The sequence below is a fragment of the Typopeltis vanoorti genome, chromosome 12 (genome assembly GCF_054136105.1).
Source record: "Typopeltis vanoorti isolate ZY-2024b chromosome 12, IOZ_Tvanoo_1.0, whole genome shotgun sequence".
Lineage (NCBI taxonomy): Eukaryota > Metazoa > Arthropoda > Arachnida > Uropygi > Thelyphonidae > Typopeltis > Typopeltis vanoorti.
The window spans coordinates 5,111,463-5,134,647 of NC_143560.1; the positions used below are offsets into that span (position 1 = coordinate 5,111,463).

The 23,185-nt window shown below is 34.7% G+C and overlaps 1 protein-coding gene across 2 annotated transcripts in view; it reads right to left on the reverse strand.

Moving 5' to 3' along the window:
• Positions 1-1,612: 1,612 nt before the first annotated feature.
• The window catches only part of LOC150100555 (nephrin-like), a 252,244-nt gene continuing 230,671 nt past the window's right edge, over positions 1,613-23,185 (reverse strand). The window contains exons 18-22 of one of the 2 annotated variants that reach the window (XM_090401365.1): positions 17,517-17,687; positions 15,709-15,863; positions 9,336-9,403; positions 4,128-4,203; positions 1,613-2,345 (exon numbers count right to left, since the gene is read on the reverse strand). In XM_090401365.1, coding sequence (XP_090257491.1) covers positions 2,067-2,345; positions 4,128-4,203; positions 9,336-9,403; positions 15,709-15,863; positions 17,517-17,687 — 749 coding nt within the window. In that variant the 3' untranslated portion in view covers positions 1,613-2,066. Of the gene's footprint in view, positions 2,346-4,127; positions 4,205-9,332; positions 9,404-15,708; positions 15,864-17,516; positions 17,688-23,185 lie in introns of both variants that reach the window. The other variant, XM_090401366.1, reaches the window with a different exon arrangement.

The following is a 23,185-nucleotide window of genomic DNA, read 5'->3' on the forward strand; positions in this document are numbered from 1 at the left end:
TCTGTAAATGTTAATTTCAGCTTTGCTCTGTAAATGTTTGTTAATTTCAGCTTTGCTCTTTGAATGTTAATTTCAGCTTTGCTTTGTGAATGTTTGTTAATTTCAGCTTTGCTTTGTTAATGTTTGTTAATTTCAGCTTTGTTTTGTAAATGTTTGTTAAATCCAACATCCCAAAATTCAATCTTAATTTGTGAATGTCGTTGATTTCAGTTTTGTGAATGTTTGTTACATTCAAATTAACTTATTAATGTTAATGAGTTAATATGCTTGAAACCGAATTCTATTGATGCATTTTTTTCCAGTGTGAATAACTGCACACACACACACATATATATACAACAAAACAGAATCCACATCTTAACTTTGTTTATTTGGATCACATTTCAGTTTATCAAAACGCCGAATAAAAACTGAAAGTTCCCATAACACTTATGAATAAGGCACAATGGTGGGGTTATGTCACAAGTACGTTGAACAAAATTAATTATTTTTACATTTCTCCCTCATTGGGTAATTGACAATATAACAGTATACAAATAGTCGAATGTCAAAAGAAAAAAAAATGAAAAAATGAAAAATTAAAGGTATATAATATATATATATACACACGTACCATTGGCTCTTTTGTTCTCTTATGTGACTTGTTTTCATAGAAAGTAATACTAAGAAAGTTGAAGAGACATGAAATTCTTCCGAATGCAGATCGCGTAGTCATGTATTGTGACATCTACCAATCGTTTAGATTTTATATAAAAATGGGGTTGGATATTATTAAAACACTTTTTCCCGTTTTCAGTCGTTTCTGCTTTAGTCAGTCCAACAAGTAAATAATTCGTGTTACATCTATTGAGTGGATAGAGTTAATATTGACTAGATTAAATCATGGCCATCTACAGTCTGTACAATGGACTGGGCTAGTATGTACATCCTTTACTGAAAACAATATGCAGTTCTACTAAGAAAGATTAATACAGCTCAAAGAAAGCAATTCAATGGAACAGTTGAAGAGGACACGTTAAAAAAAAGGTCAATAGGAATACGGTCGTAGAGACAAGACTCTTTGCACTTTGACAATGATGCCTCGTCTTCACTCCTCCAGAGATCTCCAACGATGGAAAAGCTCAACTTACGGTCTCGTTTGCCATTTTTCCCAGATACGTCAAGAAGTAATCACTTTCTTCCCGTTAAATATCTGTTTGGTACCTCGGAACAAAAAAAAAATAAGATGCAGAACGATGAGATTGTTGCAGAAGGAATTCTTTCGTGAATCTCCATTGATGCTGGAGCATCAAAACAAAAACTTCTTTCTTTCTATCTCACTTCAAAGAAAGATGGAGTTTTTCGTTTGTTTCTGTGCTCATAGCGAGAGATCGACCGACCGTATTTCTTCCCTCAGGTTAGTTGATCTTAAACAGAAGTGGCAGTTTCACAAACGAACACTCTCCAATGCACGACATACGGCACCTTCTAGAAGTCAATACCTTCCGATAGATGAACACAGATGCGTTCTCTTCCGTAAATTGACATTCATGACAACACAGATACGAAACTCTCACAAAAGCATTTTCTCCAAAAAAAAAAGAAGAAGAAAAGAATATATATATATATATATATATATATATATAAGAAAGGATGAAGGACTTCTTTGAAACTCACAACTCCGACCAGGCGAAGGATCTCTAGAGCAATAATCTTCATCAACTGCCCTCTTCTTATACAAGTGAGGCATACAGTAACAGCTCGCAAGGGCATTCCATGCTTTTTGTCATTCACGGAACTTAATATTGACTTTTATCCTATGGTGCATTTACGTACTGTTCCTGTAGAATCTTCCTTCGTAAAGATCTCAAAAATCAACAGATAATATAAGAAAATCAATCGAATCTTCATACCCCAACCGGAATCTTTACGACTGCTTTCCTAACCTTGTTTTTAATATATTTTTGTTTTGTTGCTTCCTCGTCCTGAAGTAAAAAGAAAATTACCGTTACTTTAGCTGGACAGACACTACAGATCTTAATTATAGTTACTAAAATATACCATGTAATTTTAAAAGTGAGACATTATTATAGAAGTTGACTGTCCATAGGGTACACAATCGCATTGACAGGGAGGGCGTCGTCACACGGTTTATTTACAAGCACCACTTTTGTTTGAACGCTGTTCGAGTTTTGAGCCACAACTTCCAGCTGTGTGTGTTCCGTCGGCGTCACTGTCGAGGTGGCCGCGGCCGCAGCTTCGGGAACGTAAGAGACATTGAATGACGTATCATCTTCAGAAGGCTTGACTCTCGTCGTGTGCTCTGTAGACTTTCCTTGTGCAGAAAATGACTTCTCAGACTCTTCCTGAAAGAGAGATCATTCGTATTAGAAAAAATATATTGAAAGAAAGAATACCATTTTATGTGGGTCACTCCTCTCCTTTCTCATATTCTTAGTGGCCAAAAAAAAGATTTTGGAAACCAAAAAAATGATTGATTGTGAGAGGGGAAAAGGCATCGGAAGGTTTTCTCATATTCAGAGCTCCAGCAGAAGTGCTTTGATATTATTCAGCAGCTTCAGCAGAAGTGCTGGCATACCACATCATAACCGCTCTTCTGCTGAATGATATCAAAGCACTTCTGCTGGAGCTCTGAATATAAGAAAACCTTCCGATGCCTTTTCCCCTGTCACAATCAGTCACTTTTTTGGAAACTAAGAATGTGAGAAGTTTCTTTTGTTTTTTACAGTATACTAGACACTATCCGTATAGTTTCATCAATAATTAAAGCGGTTCGTTTTGATCACACTATAATCTCATAAACTATAATCACCGGAAAGTGGGCATGAAATCATAGTATACCCTCAGAATATTCATTTAGATTTATCCTGTAGGGATATAAGTCCTACGTAAATTGTAATCATCAGGAGAAGATCCCAAGGTTTCGGCGATGTTAAATAGGCAGACAAGAAGCTATTAAAGACTCATCGTTATTTGATAGCCGAAGGAAAAACATAAAAAACTTTGAATAGTTCGAAAATTGACCAGAGAGTTTATGAGAATGCAATCCTCGGCATCGCAGTTGCTTTAGCTTACACTGCTTAAAAGACACGAGAGCTGTCAGGTCAGTGAGACCTTTATCAAAAGCACCAATAAAATCGATTATGCAGGGTAGCGGTCAATTGAATATTCCATATTTCAATGTATAAGTTCTGTCATTAAAAATTCCCATTCAAATAACAGAATTCAATTAGAATTCCGAAGTGTCATTAAATTGTAATCTGTTTAAGTCGAATTCAATATATGATTTTTAGTACGTTTTTTGCAGCCTGAATTTGGTCCAACAGAACCAAAAAACTGGAATGGATTGACAAATTTTGTAACAATTCCCAATATGAAAATTATTTGGCGTTGACACCTTTTTGTGAAAACGAATTTGAACATAACGAAAAATAACACCTCACAGATAAATTTATCTTCTATAAGCCTTGTGTCGATTCTTCTACGGATATGAAATAAGAACCATTTTTGTAACAGCCAAAAGTTTAAAAAGAAAAAACTTTGCAACAGATCATTGCATTCCACTACAATTGATGTTGGTACATCAATAATGGTCATAAAAATGAAAAGAGACACACAACACAATTCAATAGATGGAGCAAAGGTACATGTTGGATCCTGACTTCGCCAGGAAATTGTCCGAGGGAAGACATCGATCAGTATGAACGAGATGAATTTGTTAAAGTGACTTTGGAAAATGATTTGGTGACAACTGCAGCAGAGGTTGTTAGCGTACCTCCAAAAACTGGTTTAAAATAGGAACCAGTAAAAAAGAAAGAAAAAAAACATCACTGAAAAACGATAGAAAGAAAGAATGGCACATCTGAAATACGAGGGACAACTTCGACAGAATGTAATGCTTAAGTACAGGAGAGGAAATAAGATGAACTATTTGGAAAGATGGACACGGAGAGTAAACATTCGGTCTTTTTTGGAGGAAGGAACATTTAGAAGCTTCTTTTGAAGAGAGTAATTTTAAAGACCATCTTAAGAATGATAATGTTTTCCTCAACAATGACAGTACGCAGGAAGTATTACACAGAACATTAAATCTCAGCAAAAGTAAATATTTTGAACGTATTACTTACCTTGAGGTAAGTGTGTCCGTTTTTAAGAATGTCCGGACAGTCACCTTGGTTCGGATTGCCGGATTTCCTTCTCACACCTGTGTAAACAGAAGACAAAAGTAAATCGACATCTTTGTACCAAAATGATATTAACTTCATCATTAGGAATTCAAGCACACCAGAAAGAGATTATTATCTTTTAAATTATCTAAATATTATTCTTTTAACATTTATAATTACGGAGAGAACTTTATCTTATTGTATTTACCAAATATTACGTCAAATAAAGTTGTTTGGTATTGGCTACTGTATTATGACGGGTCTGCAAAATATACACGTGTAAGATCATCTCATTGGTTTAATTTAGCATCGATACGAACCCATCCCGTTGATGTTGATCTCAACCTTTGTCTCAACATCATTTAATTGCTTTTAATGAAATCTTAGTCAGCCCAGAAAGTTAGAGTTGTAGTTTTAGAGAGGAACTACGATAACAACAAAAGTGCGCTATTACAAGTAATAGAGTTCGTGCATCTTCAGAAAGCTCCCGCTGTTATTCGACGCGAAGCACACAAGCCCAACAATTTTCATTTTCTTCTAACAGCGATAATAGAGAAATTTTATCAAGTGACGCCATGTTGTCATAGAAACAGCGACCTTGCTTGTGATCATCAACATCGGATCCACCGGTAAGAAAGTGATCCAGTGACCTAGCTAATGATTACTGTGCTCAAATTTTCCCTATAATGTAATAATGCTAAGGTTACGTGTACAATACTTTGTATTACATCATATCGCTTTATAGGATAGGTCGTTAAAGGTCAAAAGATGTCACTTTCCAGTTACATAAGTTTCTGTCTGTGACTGGGGTTTTCTTTTCTTCTAGGCATGTAGAAATTCTATCTTGCTGCTCATCGAAGAATTCCACTTACTGGCAAAGCACTTTGTCTTAGAAACAGTTTAAATAAAGTTATCTGTATGTCAAACTGAATTTAGAAAGATTCTAAGTTTAGCAGTTATTTTTGAATACCGTTCAGGCTATAGTGAAAGCAGCTTCAGCAGAAGTGCTGGCATACCACATCATAACCATTCTTCTGCTGAATGATATCAGAGTGCTTCTGCTAGAGCTCTTGATTATAATAAACAGTATGGAGTTCGCATATTAACTGGGCTTTAGTTTACTCTCTCTCTCTCTCTCTCTCTCTCTCTGTGTGTGTGTGTGTGTGTGAAGTCTAACCGTTAAAGCTTCAATTACAATCTGAGAATAAATATTAACAAAATAAACCAAATTTATGGAAAATGGATGTGTTGTTTGAAATAATTTCTGAAGAATATAAGGCTATGAAACTATGTATCATTTCACTTAATTGCATGTGTTTTCATCTCTTCTGCTGGTTCACCTCTTTTTCATCTCATCTCATCTCATCTCATCTTCCTTTTACCCTCTTTTACCTCGCGGTGTTGAGGGTTTATTAATCATCGGACCTCAAACCATTCATAGGATAAGATGGTCAGCCCTAAGACCCGTTGTTTCCTATGTCTGTAGTGTCGAGTTCTCAAGGTCGGTTTGCCTGCTTTGCGGGATGAAAAACCACAGGATAAACTGGGGAAAAACCCTAGTGTCCACGCCCAAGACCGGCTAACTTGCCTATGGCTAAGGGAGATCCTTCGACTCCTCACGTCACCGACGGGAATCGAACCAAGGACACTCCTTCCCCAGGCATATGGTTGCGAAGCGCACAGCCACTAGGCTAACCGCGCGGACTCACCTCTTTTTTTTCATCAAATAAAAAATTCCAGTTTCCAGAAGTAAAACCCTGCTACCTTCATACGAGACGTCTAACTCACCTTTAGTTGAAAAGACTTCCTAGAAATTTCCACAGATCCTAGACGATTCGAACCCAATCGAAGAGCATCGTCGATGACAAACTCGAAGAAGAGAATAAATATTTTGGAAGCGAATAACTAGAACGTACAAAAATGTCTGTCATTCGGAAATTAGCGAGAAATAAATCTGAACATCATCAAGAGTTTTTATTCTATTGTAGAAGATAGTTATTTCACCCAGTATTCAAAGAAAGGAATAAGGATCATCGCGTAACAAAATGGGGAAAAATCTCTCTAAGGGTGTGTTTCAGAACATGCTATAACCAAGGCCTTAGGGTGAATATATTATGTTTGTTAACTTCGTATGTTTCATGGTCAGTTTGTCTACGTTATATGATTAAAATCTCAGATCTTGCAAGACAAATATTTCTATTCCCCTATGAGATTGACTAACTGCATTGAAAAGCTGTATATTAAGTTTTCTTAAGTCTTAGGCAGAATTCAGACCCTGATTTTCATAACCAAATGCACAACTGTATCATGTTCTCTACTGAACTGTGTGATTATTTAGAGAGTACAGTAAGGTATTAAAATAAGGAAAGAGAGATTAATTTCTAAATAAGATAACTCAATAGATTCAGTGGGAGCGGAGCCATTGCGCATGATTCTAAACCAACAAGAGAACCAATTGGACCAGAACAGAGAATTAAAAATCTACATAAAGAGCATTACAGGGATTTTGGAAATATGTGTTCTGTTGGTCTATGAAGACTTTCGTTTGTGTCCCTAAATGAACATAGAAAGGAAATAAACCAAGAGAAAATGTATGGGCTATCCAGGTTTTTTTATCACAATTTCTCTGCTCTCTTAATCAAACAAAAGAGAGAGAACTTCGATTCTGATGGGCTTCACTCAAGTTTTCCTGTAAACCTATGATCAATCAAAACCAATATTATTGATCATTTTATAAGACACAGGTTTATCTTTACTGTATTCTCTATAAATATGGCAAAATATTCCAATTATTGATTTTGTTAAAATCACAATCATATGATTTCTTCATGGGCTGACTTTCTCAACAGAATCAATATTGAAGACAAATTCCAAATATTAGCTTATTGTTTAACTTTATTCCACAGCATTGTATTGATGACAAACGAACCTTTTGTGAACTGCAAATTCACATTTTCATCAAGTTGCTTGCTAATGTCAATCGAGCAGATTGTATTTAATAAAATATATGGAGATGTTATCAGAAAAGAGAATAACGTAAAAAGGCTGCCTAAAATTCATATCTAAATTGCATGCTCGACAAGTGAACTGATTTTATTGAACAAAACCATGAAATTATAACTAGTAGACATCATTGTGGATTAATATTATTAAATATGCAACAATGTCTAATGCCGCGATGGATAATGATAATCTTTTAATCTTAGAAGAGAAAGTATGGTGGATTACACGCACTCCACAGGCTTCCACTCGGCTTCAGTGTTAAAAACTTCTGGATTTTCGTTCTGAATTCACAGCAAAAATATATCGAAAAAAAAGTCAAAATTCAAAAGATGTAGAAAACAAAAAATGGCAATAAAATAACAGAATTTCCTTTTATTGGTTTAACAACATAAAGCAACATAGAACTAAATACAGATCATAAATATACATAATATATATGTTGCAAGCGCCTTGCTAGCACGCACACATTGCTTCCACCGCTAAAATAAACCATGCTTTGTCGTGTCGTATATATACTGACATAAAAACATGAGTCAAATGTGAAGTTCATAAACCACGTGCACGAAATAAATTTATTAATTTTAATTAAGTAAACAAAAAGTTAAAAGTCTTTTCTAAACAAGTAAGCTTTCATGCAACAACAAATAATTGCTCATTTAGGAGAGATTAACTGACGACTCAGCTGTGGTCAATAATAAATGCTTGCAGATGAACAATTATATGAGTGCAGCAAATTGACTAGCACATTCAAACACGAAATAAGATATTTTTTAAGCATTCATCCAAGTGGACCATCCTAAAACATCCAAAAATGCTACCATCATGAATACGAGGGTGGTCTGAAAGGTTCTCGGCCTAATAGTGAAGAAACGAATTTATAATTTCAAAATTATTTTTATTTTTCAACATAATCTCCCTTACGACTAATACATTTATTCCAGCGACGCTCCAGCACCATTATCCCGTCCCTGTAGTAGTTTTCAGTAAGATCTGCAAAATACCCCTCTACAGCTGCAATCACATCTTGATTCGCAGAAAAAAGCTGACCAGCGACGAAGAGTTTGAGTTTTGAGAACAGACGGAAGTCAGAGGGAGCCAAATCTGGGGAATAAGATGGATATTCCAACAATTTATAGTGCAGATCCCTTAATTTTCCCAGTAGAAATACAGAAATTTAAAGATGATTTTTTCTTCTGCAAACCGGGTCTTAGATAATTAATAAACAAAATGCCTTTAGTATCCCAAAACACCGATGCCACAACTTTGTCTTTTTGGCCCTGAACAACCGGTTTCTGTCCGCTGTTTTGATGGTGTTTGGATTTTAGTGTACAATGGTGAATCCAAGTCTCATCCATAATAATAAATCGACGCACAAAATCAGTTTTATTCTTGTTAAAACGCTCCAAACTCTGTTCAGAGATTTTCATGCGAATGCATTTTTGATCTGCTGTGAGCAAGCGCGGCACTCATCTTGCGCAAAGCTTTTTCCTTTGCAATTCTTAATGCAAAATTAATGCTGTCCAGTCTTTTGAAGCGCCTATAGTCTCGGCAGTTTCACGCAATTTGACTCGCCGGTCATCCGATACCATAGCGTGCACTTGATCAATGATTTCTGGTGTTGTTACACTTTTTGGATGTCCTTCACGTGGATCATCTTCAAGGCTGGTACGGCCACGTTTAAACTCGGCAGCCCATTTCTTAATTGTCAAAAACGAAGGAGAAGAGTGCCTAAACTTTTAGGAACTTCGAATGAATTTCTTTTGGCGTTAAACCTTCTTTTACAAAGAATTTTATAATCAATTTTATCCATTTCAAGGGCAGACAACATTTTTGCTTCACACTGCTGTATAAAACAAACTACTTGATAGAATGACTTGCAATTTCACATGGATGCTTATGACAGATGTACCAATTTATAACAAAAATCTTGTAGATAGTATTGCCATCTATGGTCGAGGCCGAGAACCTTTCAGACCACCCTCGTAAGGCAAATTCCTTCATCAGCAAGTTGAATAGCTTATGAAGGTATCCGTAACCTGAGATGAAGTAGTAGCATTTTATCGGATTAATTAAAATAATCATAAATATAACTAAACACTTAAATAAATCAAGAAAAAAAAACAAGCAGCTGACAATAAATAATATACAAAATGTAATATTTACGTCCCTGGCTTGAGTTTACTTGAAGGACACTTGGACGTTGGTTTGGACTTCTTGTCGTTTGTACTCTGTAACTGAAAAGGTCACTGAGTTAAATAACGAATCGTAGTAGAAACACAGAAATTTGTAAGAGAGAAACAAAGGTCTGTCAAATGCAGACCCGATGAAAGGAGAACATGGATATTTATAACGAGTCCAGAACGAGAACCATAATAAATAAAATAATTAAATTCCTACAGTTTGAGAAATATTTAGGTGCTGCGTACTGAAGAATATTACTGATTCTGAAAAAGAAAAAAAAAATCATAGGCGGCTCCACCTGTATATTTCTATAGAATCCCAATTCTGATATGCGTGAACTTAAGTAAAAGATTGTTTTAATATTGAAGTAAGTAATGGAAAGTTTTAAAGGCAAACCTTAATTTGAAGAATGAAAACGCATTTTATATTCTTATCAGATTTCATTCTTCTTAAATTAATCATTTAAATCAATTTAATCAATACAGGGCAGTGTTAATACGGATGAAGGGTACAGAGGACACTGAATTAACTGCACATGGAATGTTCGGGAGCTTTAGATGCGTAATCTTCGCATTATCGGTGAAGAGACGGACACCTAGAGAAGTGACATCCTGAGTATTGCAGAGATGGAATGAAAAAAGTCATTTCAGAGGTTAGGACAGTAAGTTAGTTTACTTGGAAGGACCCTGAAAGGTCAGGAAATGTTCCTTATTGTTTATAAGCCCGTAAAGAACAGGATACTGTACTTTTCATTAGACTTAAGGCTCGTCCTATCAATGTACCAAGGAGAAATGGTCTCTCCATTCTAGGAGATTCTATTGCAAAAGTGGGAAAGACTATGATGGTTAGGCCTGAGAGTGGTGAGTTTGGTTTGAAGAACGTAACACTCGTGGAAAGTCTGTTGTATTTCCTCCATACCAACAGATTAGTTCTTACTAACTTGCTTCCAAACGCACCTATGAAGTGTCAAAGTATATGGATATCAAGGCAATGATAGGTCAAAGCACCATAGTGATTATATCCTTGAAATACAACGGTGGAAGACAAGCATCTTTAATATGTGCGCACTTTCCAGGAATAGACTGTTGCATAAACCATCCACTGGATCAATCAGTAATATCGACACTCACAAACCTTCCAAGTCAGTCCCATCCCACTAGATGGGATGTCAGTTTAATTTCCAGAGGGTTCCAAGAACATTAAAAAAGGTTGATGCTATTTTGAAAATTGATGAGGAAAACACACCTGAAATATTTCAGGAGGGAATCAAAGACGTCATACAATACAGACAAGAAACATATAAGCTTAATTAGAATATCAGGACGCCCCATGGATTTCAGAATCACATGGCATCTGATCAAGAAGAAGAAGCCGTTGGAGAAAGGGAAAAAACAGGAACTGAAGAATTTAAGCCATTATACAGAGAACTCAGAATACACATCGGGCAGGACAAATATTACGCTAGAAAACATGAAGATATTGAATGTCAGATGAGTAGGCACAATTACAAAACGATCTTTTAAGTTCATGAGCTGAAACATAAGTTTGCGACCAAATTGAATGCTGTCAATCATGGGAGAGCGTTCAATCCAATAAATTTTCACCATCACAAAACTCTGAAATTGTATATCGAAGTCATGAAAATGGAGGAACCATTTCAAAACATCAGATGTTTTTTTTAGTTATTTTCTTATTAGCCGATTGATTTTCTATTCATTTATCGCCAAACCGTGGTCAAGTTAGTGCTTTTTTCAGTCAGTTATTTCATGGACACACTGAAAGAATGGACTTCTCTCAAAACAGGGTAAAGTTCCTCGAAAAGTGGCAGACCCTCAAGTGAAATGGACGGTGTTTAGAGTGAGTCTTCGGAAAGCTGAAGAAAAGCCCATAAATAGGAACTGACTGTCTATCGAGAATTCGTTTGGCGTATCCGTGGTGGTGAGCGATCATATGGCATTTGCTGATGTCCGATGAAATTATGGATGGATGAATTCATTTTCATTTCTTTTATTTATTAGTTTATTTAAGAAGGAAATGACATCATACATACATACTACTATACTATAGCTACTATTTTAAGCTAATATTAATTAGCTTAAAATGTTTTCTAAAATTCTCAAAATATAACTTCGGATGTCCCATATAATAATATGACAAATATATTATGGGGGATATGATTCAAATCACCCTTAATTATTAGTCCTTAACATCACGGTAATGACATCATCTGTTTCACTATACGGGAAGAATCCAATTATTTTTTTTAAAAAGAAAATAATAGAAAATAAACAAAAGGGGAGGAATAAATGATGAAAGCCATATATCCAGCAGATTCGAGGTTCATCATGAGTATTCATTCAATTTGATTAAACACTTATTATGGTGGACTTGTGGACCTATATTCTGACTTCTGGAAAAAATCTGTTTCTAGACATGGTTCCCTTTAAAAAAAAACAAAACCTAATATAATTTCAGATCTTAGTGTACATTCAAATATTTTGCGAGAGAATAAACTGCCGGGTATCGAGGTATCGTGAAATTTGCATTTAAAGTTTATGTTTTTGTTGTGTATTATTATGTTTGTATAAATCAGAATATTGATTTGGAAGGTAAGATATTTAAAATCTCTGGATGCAAACTGGTTGCTAATTTAATTTCCACAAAGAACTCTTCACTATTCTTATGTTACTACGATATTCTTAGAATGGAATTATCGTGTTAAACAAGGAACTTCTTAAAGCTACTTCAAGCCTCCAATAATCAAGGTGGTGGTCTCAAAACTGAGCTATGAAATTCATCTGTCACCTAAAGATATTCAAGAACTTCTAGGCCTGCAGGTTATTCCAATGCATACAATCTGGTGGTTGTAGGCAGCAGAAAACCTCTGTCTACCAGACTAAATTAACCAATCAAGATACGATCATTATGGATGTGTACAATTTCTGAAAATGGTCATCACTAAGATTGTCTTGATGGTTACAATTCATTGCTGCTGCCGGACAGTTTCTCGATCCCTTGAATAAAATTGAGAGGTTTGATTGCTGTAGGAATCCATCCTGTGCTGTGTAATTGCCGTCCAAATTATTTTCAGATTTTTGGCACACACATTCCCAAGAACTCACGCGACCTTCCTGCTCACTTTAAACACTTGCGCAGCGCAGTCGGGGGGGGGGACAACAGAGATGACATGAATTTTCGCAGCAGCCACTTTCGACCTCGGTTCGAATCTCAGACGAAAGTGGCTGCTGCGTTTATTCCTCTTAGAGATTAACTGTAGACAAACCAGCCGTAGAGCAGACAGTGAACAGATATAAGATGCTGCCCTTATGGATGATTCAGTCGTAATCAAAGTAAACCAACCCCCCAACTAGTTCACTGACGTACTAGCAAGTGCACGTTTCTACTTTTCATCTTATTCATCATCTTTCTTTTTGCTATTTCTTTCACACAATGACGACCGAACTAAATCACGAATTACGAGATATTTAAGTCAACTGCAGTGCATGAAATAACTGACTGAAAAAAGCACTAACTTGACCACGGTTTGGCGATAAATGAATAGAAAATCAATCGGCTAATAAGAAAATAACTAAAAAAAACATCTGATGTTTTGAAATGGTTCCTCCATTTTCATGACTTCGATACACAATTTCAGTGTTTTGTGATGGTGAAAATTTATCGGATTGAACGTTTTATAGAACATTGGCTTCTAAAAGAGGAGCGTAACATACTTCTATATGAAAGGCAGGAAACGAAGAAACTTCACGTGGCGATCGAGGCTCTAAATGTTGATACGGTTTACGTTAGAAAACTTACTCTCCTCCATTACATTCTTTATATTCTCTTTTCTAACACTGTTAAATATGTATTGATATCATTAGTGAATTTTAAAGGAATTAGAAATTTATTAGAAAAAACTTTCGCAAGATATTTATTTTCAGAACTAATAAATAGTTTTAAATATTTTTTCTGTTATTTATTAGTTGGCAAATGGTATTTTAACAAACTTTTCATGCTTCTGGCAATATTCAAAAAAATAAAATAAAAAATACTTCCAGAAGAGATCTTGAATAGCTCTTCTTATAAAAGGCCCGTGGGGAAGACTCAGCTGGCCACATAATAAATCTGCTCCGCTTGCCAGTGCCGTAAAATAAAATAGAGTTTTAGATATTTCGAAATTCTCACCCAATACTTTATATTTGCGCAAAATTTTTCTGTCTAAGCACAGTCCAGAACACAAGATAAATGGGGTCAAATAGACGCGCCAGTTTTGCCAAAGTAATCCAAAGCGGGGCAGTAGTCGTCGAAAGGTTGTATGAGAAAACGGAACGTATTCGTATAGCCAGACGAAATTGGCACTTTGGGCAACATTCTGAAATTATGTTTTTTATTTCTTAATAAATATAATATGCGCTTTTTATAGTATTTAGATTTTATTTTATACCTAGCGCAAAAGTATAAATAGAAATATCGCCCTATTTGTATCTGTTCATAATCAATGCGAACACTTTTCCATCCTGACAACAATAAAAGCTTCTTTTCATACGCTAATTCATAATTGACGTATTTAAATTGAAATAAATCATTGTTCGACAACATAGCAAAGTATGCAGTAAAACTACATTGTTGCCGCTCGTGCATGAGTTCTCTCGTCTCGCACATAAACACATAAAAGCCTGTGTAGAGGCGAAACGTCACGCGAGTGGCTTCACTGTGGACTCTACTGCGACGATGCCGGTGTCAGCGACTTCGATTTTGGACAAGCTCTAGGATCATTTAGGATTTCCTCACGGACTACCACAGGACCACACTATCCTACTCTAGAAATATTCACGGAAATGCCCAGGTTGACTCTTAAAGGCGTTTCCAAACGGTGGTTTTTATTATTTGCATTGAACTTCATTTAATGTTTTTGTTTTAGGTCATTTTTCGGTTTCTTATTTCTGTTTTTGCCAGTCAGAGAAAGCTGATTTTAATCATCATTTCATCATCATGAAACATTTCATAGTGAATTAAAAAAAAAAATTAGCAGCAGTCTAAAGTTTAGGGATTAAAAGCCATGATGGCATTAAAAAACAATGAAATAAATCAAAAACAGAAACTGAGAAAAATAACAAAATCTTAATTCTGGAATGCATAATTATTACTTTGAATGTTTTAGAGTACTTTTTATGAATACTTTAAATGTTTTAGGATTACATTTATAAAAAATTACTGAATAAAAAGTAAAAAAGAGTACTTTTAAGCTATTTTCTAGAATCAGGGGACGATATTAAAGAATACTTTTAAAACTACTGTATAAAGAGTAAAAATGTTTATAAGTACTTTTATAAAAACGTATAAAATTTACGAAAAAAAGTAAAAATGTTTATAATTATTTTTATAAAACGGTACAGTACGAAGAATAAAAATGTTTTATGAGTATGCTTATTGGAATAATACTTCAATATTTATGAGTACTTTTATAAAAAATTACTGAATGAAAAGTGAAAAGGAGTACTTTTAAGCTATTTTCTAGAATCAGGGGTCGATATTAAAAAATACTTTTAAAACTACTGTATAAAGAGTAAAAATGTTTATAAGTACTATTATAAAAAAGTACTGTACGAAAAAAAGTAAAAATGTTTATAATTATTTTTATAAAACGGTGCAGTACGAAAAATAAAAATGTTTTATGAGTATGCTTATTGGAATAATACTTCAATATTTATGAGTTATAAAAAGTACTGAATGAAAAGTAAAAAGTATTTTATAAGAATACTTTTATTTCAGTACTTTAATATTTCATGAGTACTTTTATAAAAAAGTACTGAATGAAAGTAAAAAGTTTGATGAGTACTTTTACAAAAAGTACTGAATTAAAAGTTAAAAGTAATTTATGAGAATTCTTTTATTTGAGACTTTAATATTTCATGAGTACTTTTTATAAAGTATACTCATACTTTTCATACTTTTTATGAGTATACTCATAAAAATTATTTTATGAGAATTCTTTTATTTGAGTACTTTAATATTTCATGAGTACTTTTTATAAAAGTATACTCATACTTTTCATACTTTTTATGAGTATACTCATAAAAAGTATTTTATGAGAATACTTTTATTTCAGTACTTTAATATTTCATGAGTACTTTTATAAAAAGTACTGAATGAAAAGTAAAAAGTATTTTTTGAGAATACTTTTATTTGAGTACTGTAATTTTCATGAGTACTTTTATAAAAAAGTACCTGAATGAAAAGTAAGTGTTTTATGAGTATTCTCAAAAAATACTGTATAAAAAGTAAAAATTTTTTATGAGTATCCTTATGAATAAAAAATATTTTAAAAAAAGTATTTTAATTAATGAAATTTCCTTACCATAAGCTCTTTCATTATGAGTTCTTCGTGAAATCCATCCTCCGGTTCATTGAGAGGACTTCTGAGTGCTTCGCCGTTTATAGTTTCGTGGTATTTGTCTCTGGAGTACATACTGGAAGCAAAGGGGTTTGTCTTAATATCGGTCACATTGTTCTCTGCAAGGAAAAATAAATCAAGCAGACTATGGCTTGTGGTCTTTGGGTTAGATAAACTTCTAATATTATCAGGAAAATAACAGAGCAGAACCACCTGAAAACAGAACAGAGCTAAAATGCTCTGAAGAACGAATAAATTGATCGAAATGGAAGTGAATCAATGTTCAGTCAACACACACCGGCATCAGTATGATCTTCCATGATCCCAGCAGTGGATTTTCTAGAACGGGGTCGATATCCTCGCGTGCCTAGAACAAATAGAGAAAATCACCTGATGCAGAAGTTTTCAAAGCATGTGTACTACAGTGCCATAATTTTGGACACCCACCGGGAACTTGTAACGTGTTTTGGAGTCTTCAGGCCACTTATTTCCATTTGCTCCTCAAGCATGTTCTCAATAATATTGACATAATGATTTAATAAGTCGTAGCATTATAAGTAATACCAATGCCATGTGAAGAGATACCATCGGTTGGATCGTCAAGACAACGGTGGAATGAAAAATCAATAATATGCGTATTAGTCGACATTAGCTTTAAATAAATTCCATTTCTGATATTATTGCCCTAACGCTATAAGTTCTATCTATGAAATGTTTTTTTTATTAATTAAAACTACTTTTAATGTTAATTTAATATTCTAATTTACTTTATTTTATTTTTAGATCATCTATTTGAGATCTGCACTAAGCAGATTTAGGATGACACGAAGGAATAAAATATTCATTTTTGATAAGAAAATACAATAGGAAAAAACAAGACAATCAATCGGATCAATATTTTTTATAATTTATAAATTAAAACAGTCTATATTTAATAATCGCTTCGACTAATGCGTGGACAAATTAATAATATCAATTATCTGTTTAAAATTTAGCGAAAGTACAGCAAATTATTTAGAAAACTTAAATTGCAGACATTATTTCAAATACGAAATAATAAAAACATTGCTCTAAATTATATGAAATAAATAAGCCAAATAAAAAATACCTTAAATGAAGAAAAAATGAATAAACGATTACCAATTGTTTTCGTAGTTTGATAAATATAATTCTTAGAGTTTTGTCCATTCTGGCTTCAACAAAACTTATTAATATTAAACAACGTATTAAAACAGACCATTTTTTACATTGTTAAAAACCGCTTATTTCAATTTGTAACAATATTGTTGAATAATTTGTCCTAATCGCGTGCTGCTCAGCACGCTGAGCACGTTTCCTCGTGACATCATTTTGGGGAATAAATTATACAAAAGCAGACAAGGTTTAGAATTATTTATGATGACGCATTCAATAAAAATGCTTTTAAAACATCACTTGTTTGCTAGTTAAAAATGAACTCTTGAAAATATCGTACCATAAGAAATATACGAAGTATAATAACCATATTAGCTATTTATTGAGTTAAGTATCGGATCAATGATGCTCAGACCTGCACTAGCTATTCGCTAAAGAATATATAAATGAGAGAGAGAGAGAGAGAGAGAGAGAGACTGCGTTTGATTGGTATATAAATCTTGTGGAATAAGGCGTAGCGCTCATATTGGAAATATTTCTAAAAATTGCCGTCATAATAAGAGGGAAAGATGTTAGCGAGCTACAAAATTACCTTTTAATTCTCAATATTTCAAAAAAAATATGATCTTTTTTCTCACCTGACAATAACTGGCGTCTTTTTTTCCAGCGAAGATAACACACCACTAAGGCCACGTTAATCAACAGAAGGGATATTCCGATAATGGCGAATGTGACGAGAAGGAAGTTCGAAATTTCTCCAGTTTTATGGCTCAGTGCATCTAGCGATGTATTGGACAACTCTTTACCACCTGCAGACATATCAGAATCGGTAAAATATGCAAATGTATTCATTTCATAGACAGAAATCGATAAGTTGTTTTATTAATTACATTTTATCAACGTAAACTAATGTAGGGGATGGTGATGCGATGCTTTGCCATTTAACGTATTCTTTCAAGATATTTTTGTACACGACTAATAATGAATACAATTGTTTTTCAATTATTACTGTCTGCACATATAAATAAATTAGCCAGATAGTATTTAAGCGGGATAATTTACCATTCGAGACATTCACACCAAAGCAGTGGGTCTACAGTATACAATTTCGTGCAACATCTTTAAATTATAAACTTAATTTAAGTAAGAATAAAACAAAATAAGTTCAATAAAGGACAAACCCAGGTTTATTATCCTTTATTGGGTTGTCGTCGCAACCAAGGTTTATGACGATCACACTCAAATGTAATCCTTAACCAGTGTCGGATCACATCATACCAAAGTTTGTAAGGATATCCAATCAAACAAATCCCGAATAAGGCTTATTTAATTGGCCTATTTAACTATTTTTGTGCTGACATATTAATCCAGTATCGTCTTTCCTTACTAAACACAGGGTGTCCACAAATGTTGACCTTGATTATAATATATTATAACTCTTCAGTGGATACTTGAAATGGAACACAAAGCATAACATAATGAACAACTTCAGCATGTGCACCTCCGGTAACACGTAAAATATCCAAGCGGTAATCAATAACAAGCCACACATTCTCCAACATTTGTTGTGTGACTCCTTCAACTGCATTTCTGATGCGCTGTCGCAAGGTCACAAGATCTGGAACTGGTGTTGCATAAACAAGATGCTTAACATACCCCCACAGAAAAAGTCTAGGGGTATAATAATGTCAGGTGACCTCGGGGACCATGGGATTTGACCATCTCTGCCAATCCAGCGGTTTGGGGAATTCTCGATTAAGAAGATTGCGATCACCACGAGACCAATGAGGGGAGGGGGGGGGGGCTCCGTCCTGTTGAAAGATAACATTTGGTTGCATCTCCTGTAGCTTGGGAATGGCATAATTATTGAGCTTGTCTAAGTTTCCATTCATTTCTTTTTCAAGAAAGAAGAAAGGACCAATCACTCGATCATGCATGAGTCCACTCCACACATTGGGTTCTGGACTAGCTCGAATGTGTTCTCTTATGGCATGGGGGTTTTCAGATCCCCAGATCCCTACATTGTTAACTACTCCACTCACGTGAAATGTTGCCTCATCAGAGAAACAAACACCCTGCAAAAAATCATTATCCTCATCGATGCGGTTCAAAATGAGGTTAGCAAATTCTTCACGCCTTGGACGATCACCTGGATTTATCTCCTGGAAAATTTGGACTTTGTACGTAAACAGTTTCAAACGTTTGCGTACCACTTCCTTGGCATTTGAAGTTCTAGCGAAGCTCTTCTGATTGACTTCTGCGGTGACCGGGTGAAGGCAATTGTCTCCTTGGAAACCGATGGTCTGCCACTGCTTCTACCCTTATGAACTCAACCTGTTTCTAAAACCTTTGTCTTCCATGACTTAATGAGCTTGACATCAGGTAGGTTCTTTCCATACTGTGGCCTAAATATTCGTTGCACTTAATTGGAACTTTTGTTTCTGCTAGCCACAGAATACTTTGGGCTTTTTCCTGTACTGAAGCCATTTTTAAAGAAAATCAGCAGCAGCGCTCCTGGTGGCAAAAGAAGTATACTGAAGATACCAGTATTGAAACTTTATGAGTGCCCAAGTTTATCTGCAACCAAATTTATTCAGTTTCATTGTTAAAATAGTATAGCCAGTTGAAATCAGGGTAATCATTTGTGAACACTCTGCATATTAAATATAATGATATGCAAACGAAGGCTTCATTTATCTCGGAGTATCAAGGCAGATGTGTTAACAACTATTCGAACGTGATTATAAGACAGTATGTTAGCTGCATAGGACGAATAGATCTATGAGAATAGTTTTTATTCTGAGAAATATTGCTGCATTTTAAAAATTAAAGGATTTTTTAAAAAATTCTTTTGCTTTTTTTCATAACTACTCGTACACAGGACTCTATGAACTATTTTTTTAAATATTTTATCAGAACCATTAACAAGAAAATACGGTGCGATTTGATTATTACAAAAAAATAATAAATCAAAAAAATCTAAAAGAAGTAAAATTTAGAAATATTTATTGAAACGTACAGCATTTGATCCATTTGTATTGCGTGATGTATTCGTAGTTCAGCGAATCAAGAAAAATCGCTTATTGCGAAAAATATCAGAGTGGAAGCTGAGATCCAATGAAGAGAAGACAATCGAGTGAAATATTTTTATTATAAGAGGGATGTCTTCGAAGAACGAGGATGAATAATATATTATCTGGTCCCGTAAAGAAAAGAGAAACATCAACAAAAGAAAAAAGAAGTAACGTTATCTGGATGCGTGGATAGGCTTATGTATGTGTTCGTCAAACATGTTGAATTGGATTTAAACGGTATTGTTGCGAACACAGATTGATAAGAAAATAACTATTTATTAACTTCAAAGCTAACATTTCGCTGGTATTATATCCAGCATCTGTAGAGCACACAAACAAAGTTTGCTACAAATGCAAGACAGCCACAATTCGGTGTAGCCAGTAATTGCAGCGTGCAACACAAAACTAAAGTCCTAATAGGCGGCATCTAAGTTAAAAAAAAAAAACAGTAGTCCAAAGTTTTGAAAAAAAATATAGTGGTCCAAAATAGTAGTTCAAAGTTTAAAAATGAAAAAAAAAAAAATTAAAAAAAAAATATATTAATTTGGTCTTAGGTCTTTTATTTTTTTCAAACCTTTGGACTATTTTTTTTTTTAAACTGGCGCCTATTAGGACTTTAGTCTTGTGTTGCACGCTGCAATTACTTATACTAGCCCCACTGTTACACCGAATTGTGGCTGTCTTGCATTTGTAGCAAACTTTGTTTGTGTGCTCTACAGATGCTGGATATAATACCAGTGAAATATTAGCTTTGAAGTTAATAAATAGTTATTTTCTTTTCAATCTGTGTTCACATCAATACCGTTTAAATCCAATTCAACAAAGTTCTCCAAAATTCAATTTTTATAATAACGAATACTCTTGCATATTTGGAGGAATGATAGTAATAGGTAGAGAGATTTTAATAATTGATCAGAAAAAAACTGAAATCATGAGAACATAACGAACACAAGATACAAATGCATGAGATAATAATCTGCATGAGTTGTTTGCTGCTAGCTGATTACCTTATTGGAGCAATTAATAAACGGTCATCTAGAAGATTGCAATCATCAAAAAAGAGTCATCTAGAAGATTGCAGTTGCCGAAATTAACATACCTGTACAAACCTCACGTATATTTCCAATGAGAAGTAATGTGAATGTTGTGAAATTAATAAATATAAATAAATAAATAATTACTAAATATAAAAAAAAAAACCACACCGAATATTTTGAATCTATCAGATGATCAAAATAACAGCAAGAAAGTTTGCCATATGTTTATAGCTCAAAGCAGTTTTTCAATCAGCATTTTTTTGCTGTCATTAATATTGAATGAGTTGATCATTATTTCATAAAATAGTGGATTTCATAAGAATAGGCAACTGTACCCACGCCGAACAGTTGCTTGAACATCTTTATGTATTTTGTTGTTAAAATGATATACGTAGCCATCAATCGGTATCCACGACACCCACCTATTGCGCCGAAAGATATTTTAATAACACTTTTCGAAATACACGTGAGAATATCACTCTTGTATAGAGACAGTGCAAACGAGATTACCCTGCCGTGTTAGAAGCGAGGCTATAACTCGTATATAAGAATATCCTCAAAGCACAAGAGGTGTAATTCAGTTAAGCGCGAAGGATAATAAATCGAAGATACAAATGGAAATCGGTGAAGTGTTTTAGGTTGGGAAGATATGTACCTTTTAGGTGAACATGTTAAGCTGAATCTTGCGCTTTTGAATTCTCTCGGGTAAGAACGAAAACTATTATACTTCCCAGATGGGAAGTATTTCGCAAAGGGTTTTATTGATACTTTCCTTCAAGGCATTCATCTAAGTGGATAATGGAGATGGAATAACATATGCGATATTCAAATACGATGCGTCTTTGGGCCCGGGGAGCTACGGCATTACATTCAAGCCAGCTTCGCTAGAGGATAGAGAGCTTATAAATCTCGGTGCGATATTAAAACGGAAGAGCGAGTAAAAGAAGCAGCTCTTATTTTAATAAGAATATTTCACTGGTACGTAGAAACAAAATAACAAAAATCTTCCCATCTACATCGTGTGGATTTACCAGTATTTATTATTTGTACCACATTCGACGTATACCTCCGATGGTTTACGTTTCTGAGGGTGTGTAGTACTACATGGAGGAAATTAAAGCAAAGAGTTGTTAATTATCCGTGTTATTTAGTCCATTCGCCTTTTTGTATAAGTCATCTGCAGCTAAGAAGTCCTTATAAATGTTTCTGTTTTCTAGAGAGGATTCTTAAAGGGATGTACACCCTCTGTCCAAAAAGAAACCGAACTTTTCGAAATTAGAAGAAACTAGTGGCGCCACCTGTTTTATCTTTTTCTTCTCGAAAGCAGCAACCTTCGTTAGTGTTGTGTCAACTGTTTATGATATTTGTTTCATTAGAAGCCCAGCTATAGTGCCAAGAGTGACAGTGTGTTTTGAAGAACGGTCGGTCGTCACGCTATTCATGCCGTACGCGACGAATTCTCGCTATCAATCGCTTCAAAACTTCGAGATAAAACTCACCATTGACCGATTGGCGGATCGAATTCTTTGCGGATAATTCCCTTGGAATCATAGAAACAAATCAGAATTGTCTTTACTTTTGACTTCTCCAAGCGACTTTTTTTCGGATGTTCCTCTTCTGGTGGTCTCCTCTTAGCACTCTGGCGCTTTGTTTCGGACTCATACTCAAAACACCACTTTTCGTCACCAGTAATGATCGTTTCAAGGAAGTCTGAGTCCTTACGACAGGCTTTTTAATGAGGTCCTTGCAGTGTTCAATTCGATACATTTTTTGATCCTCGGTCAACTTGTAGGGAACAAATCGCGAATTCAATTTACGAAGGCCCACACTTTCGGTCAAAATGTTGTGTGCACTTGATTTTGGAATCTTCTTCAATCAATCTCCCTGACGATTTAGGGTTTTATTTGATGAAATCACGCATGTTTTGGATGTTATCTTCGCTCAGTCCCGTTTTTGGATGGCATGGCTTTTTGTCATCCTCGAGCGTCTCACGACCACTTTAAAATCACTTAAACCACTCGCAAACTTCAGTATGGAATAAGAATGCATCACCGTATGCTTTTTAAAGCATCTGATGCGAAGCGGTAAAACGTTTATCAAGTTTAACACAAAAGTCAATCGCGGTGGCACCACTAGTTTCTTCTATTTTCGAAAAGTTCGGTTTCCTTTTGGACAGAGGGTGTAGATTGTCTTATT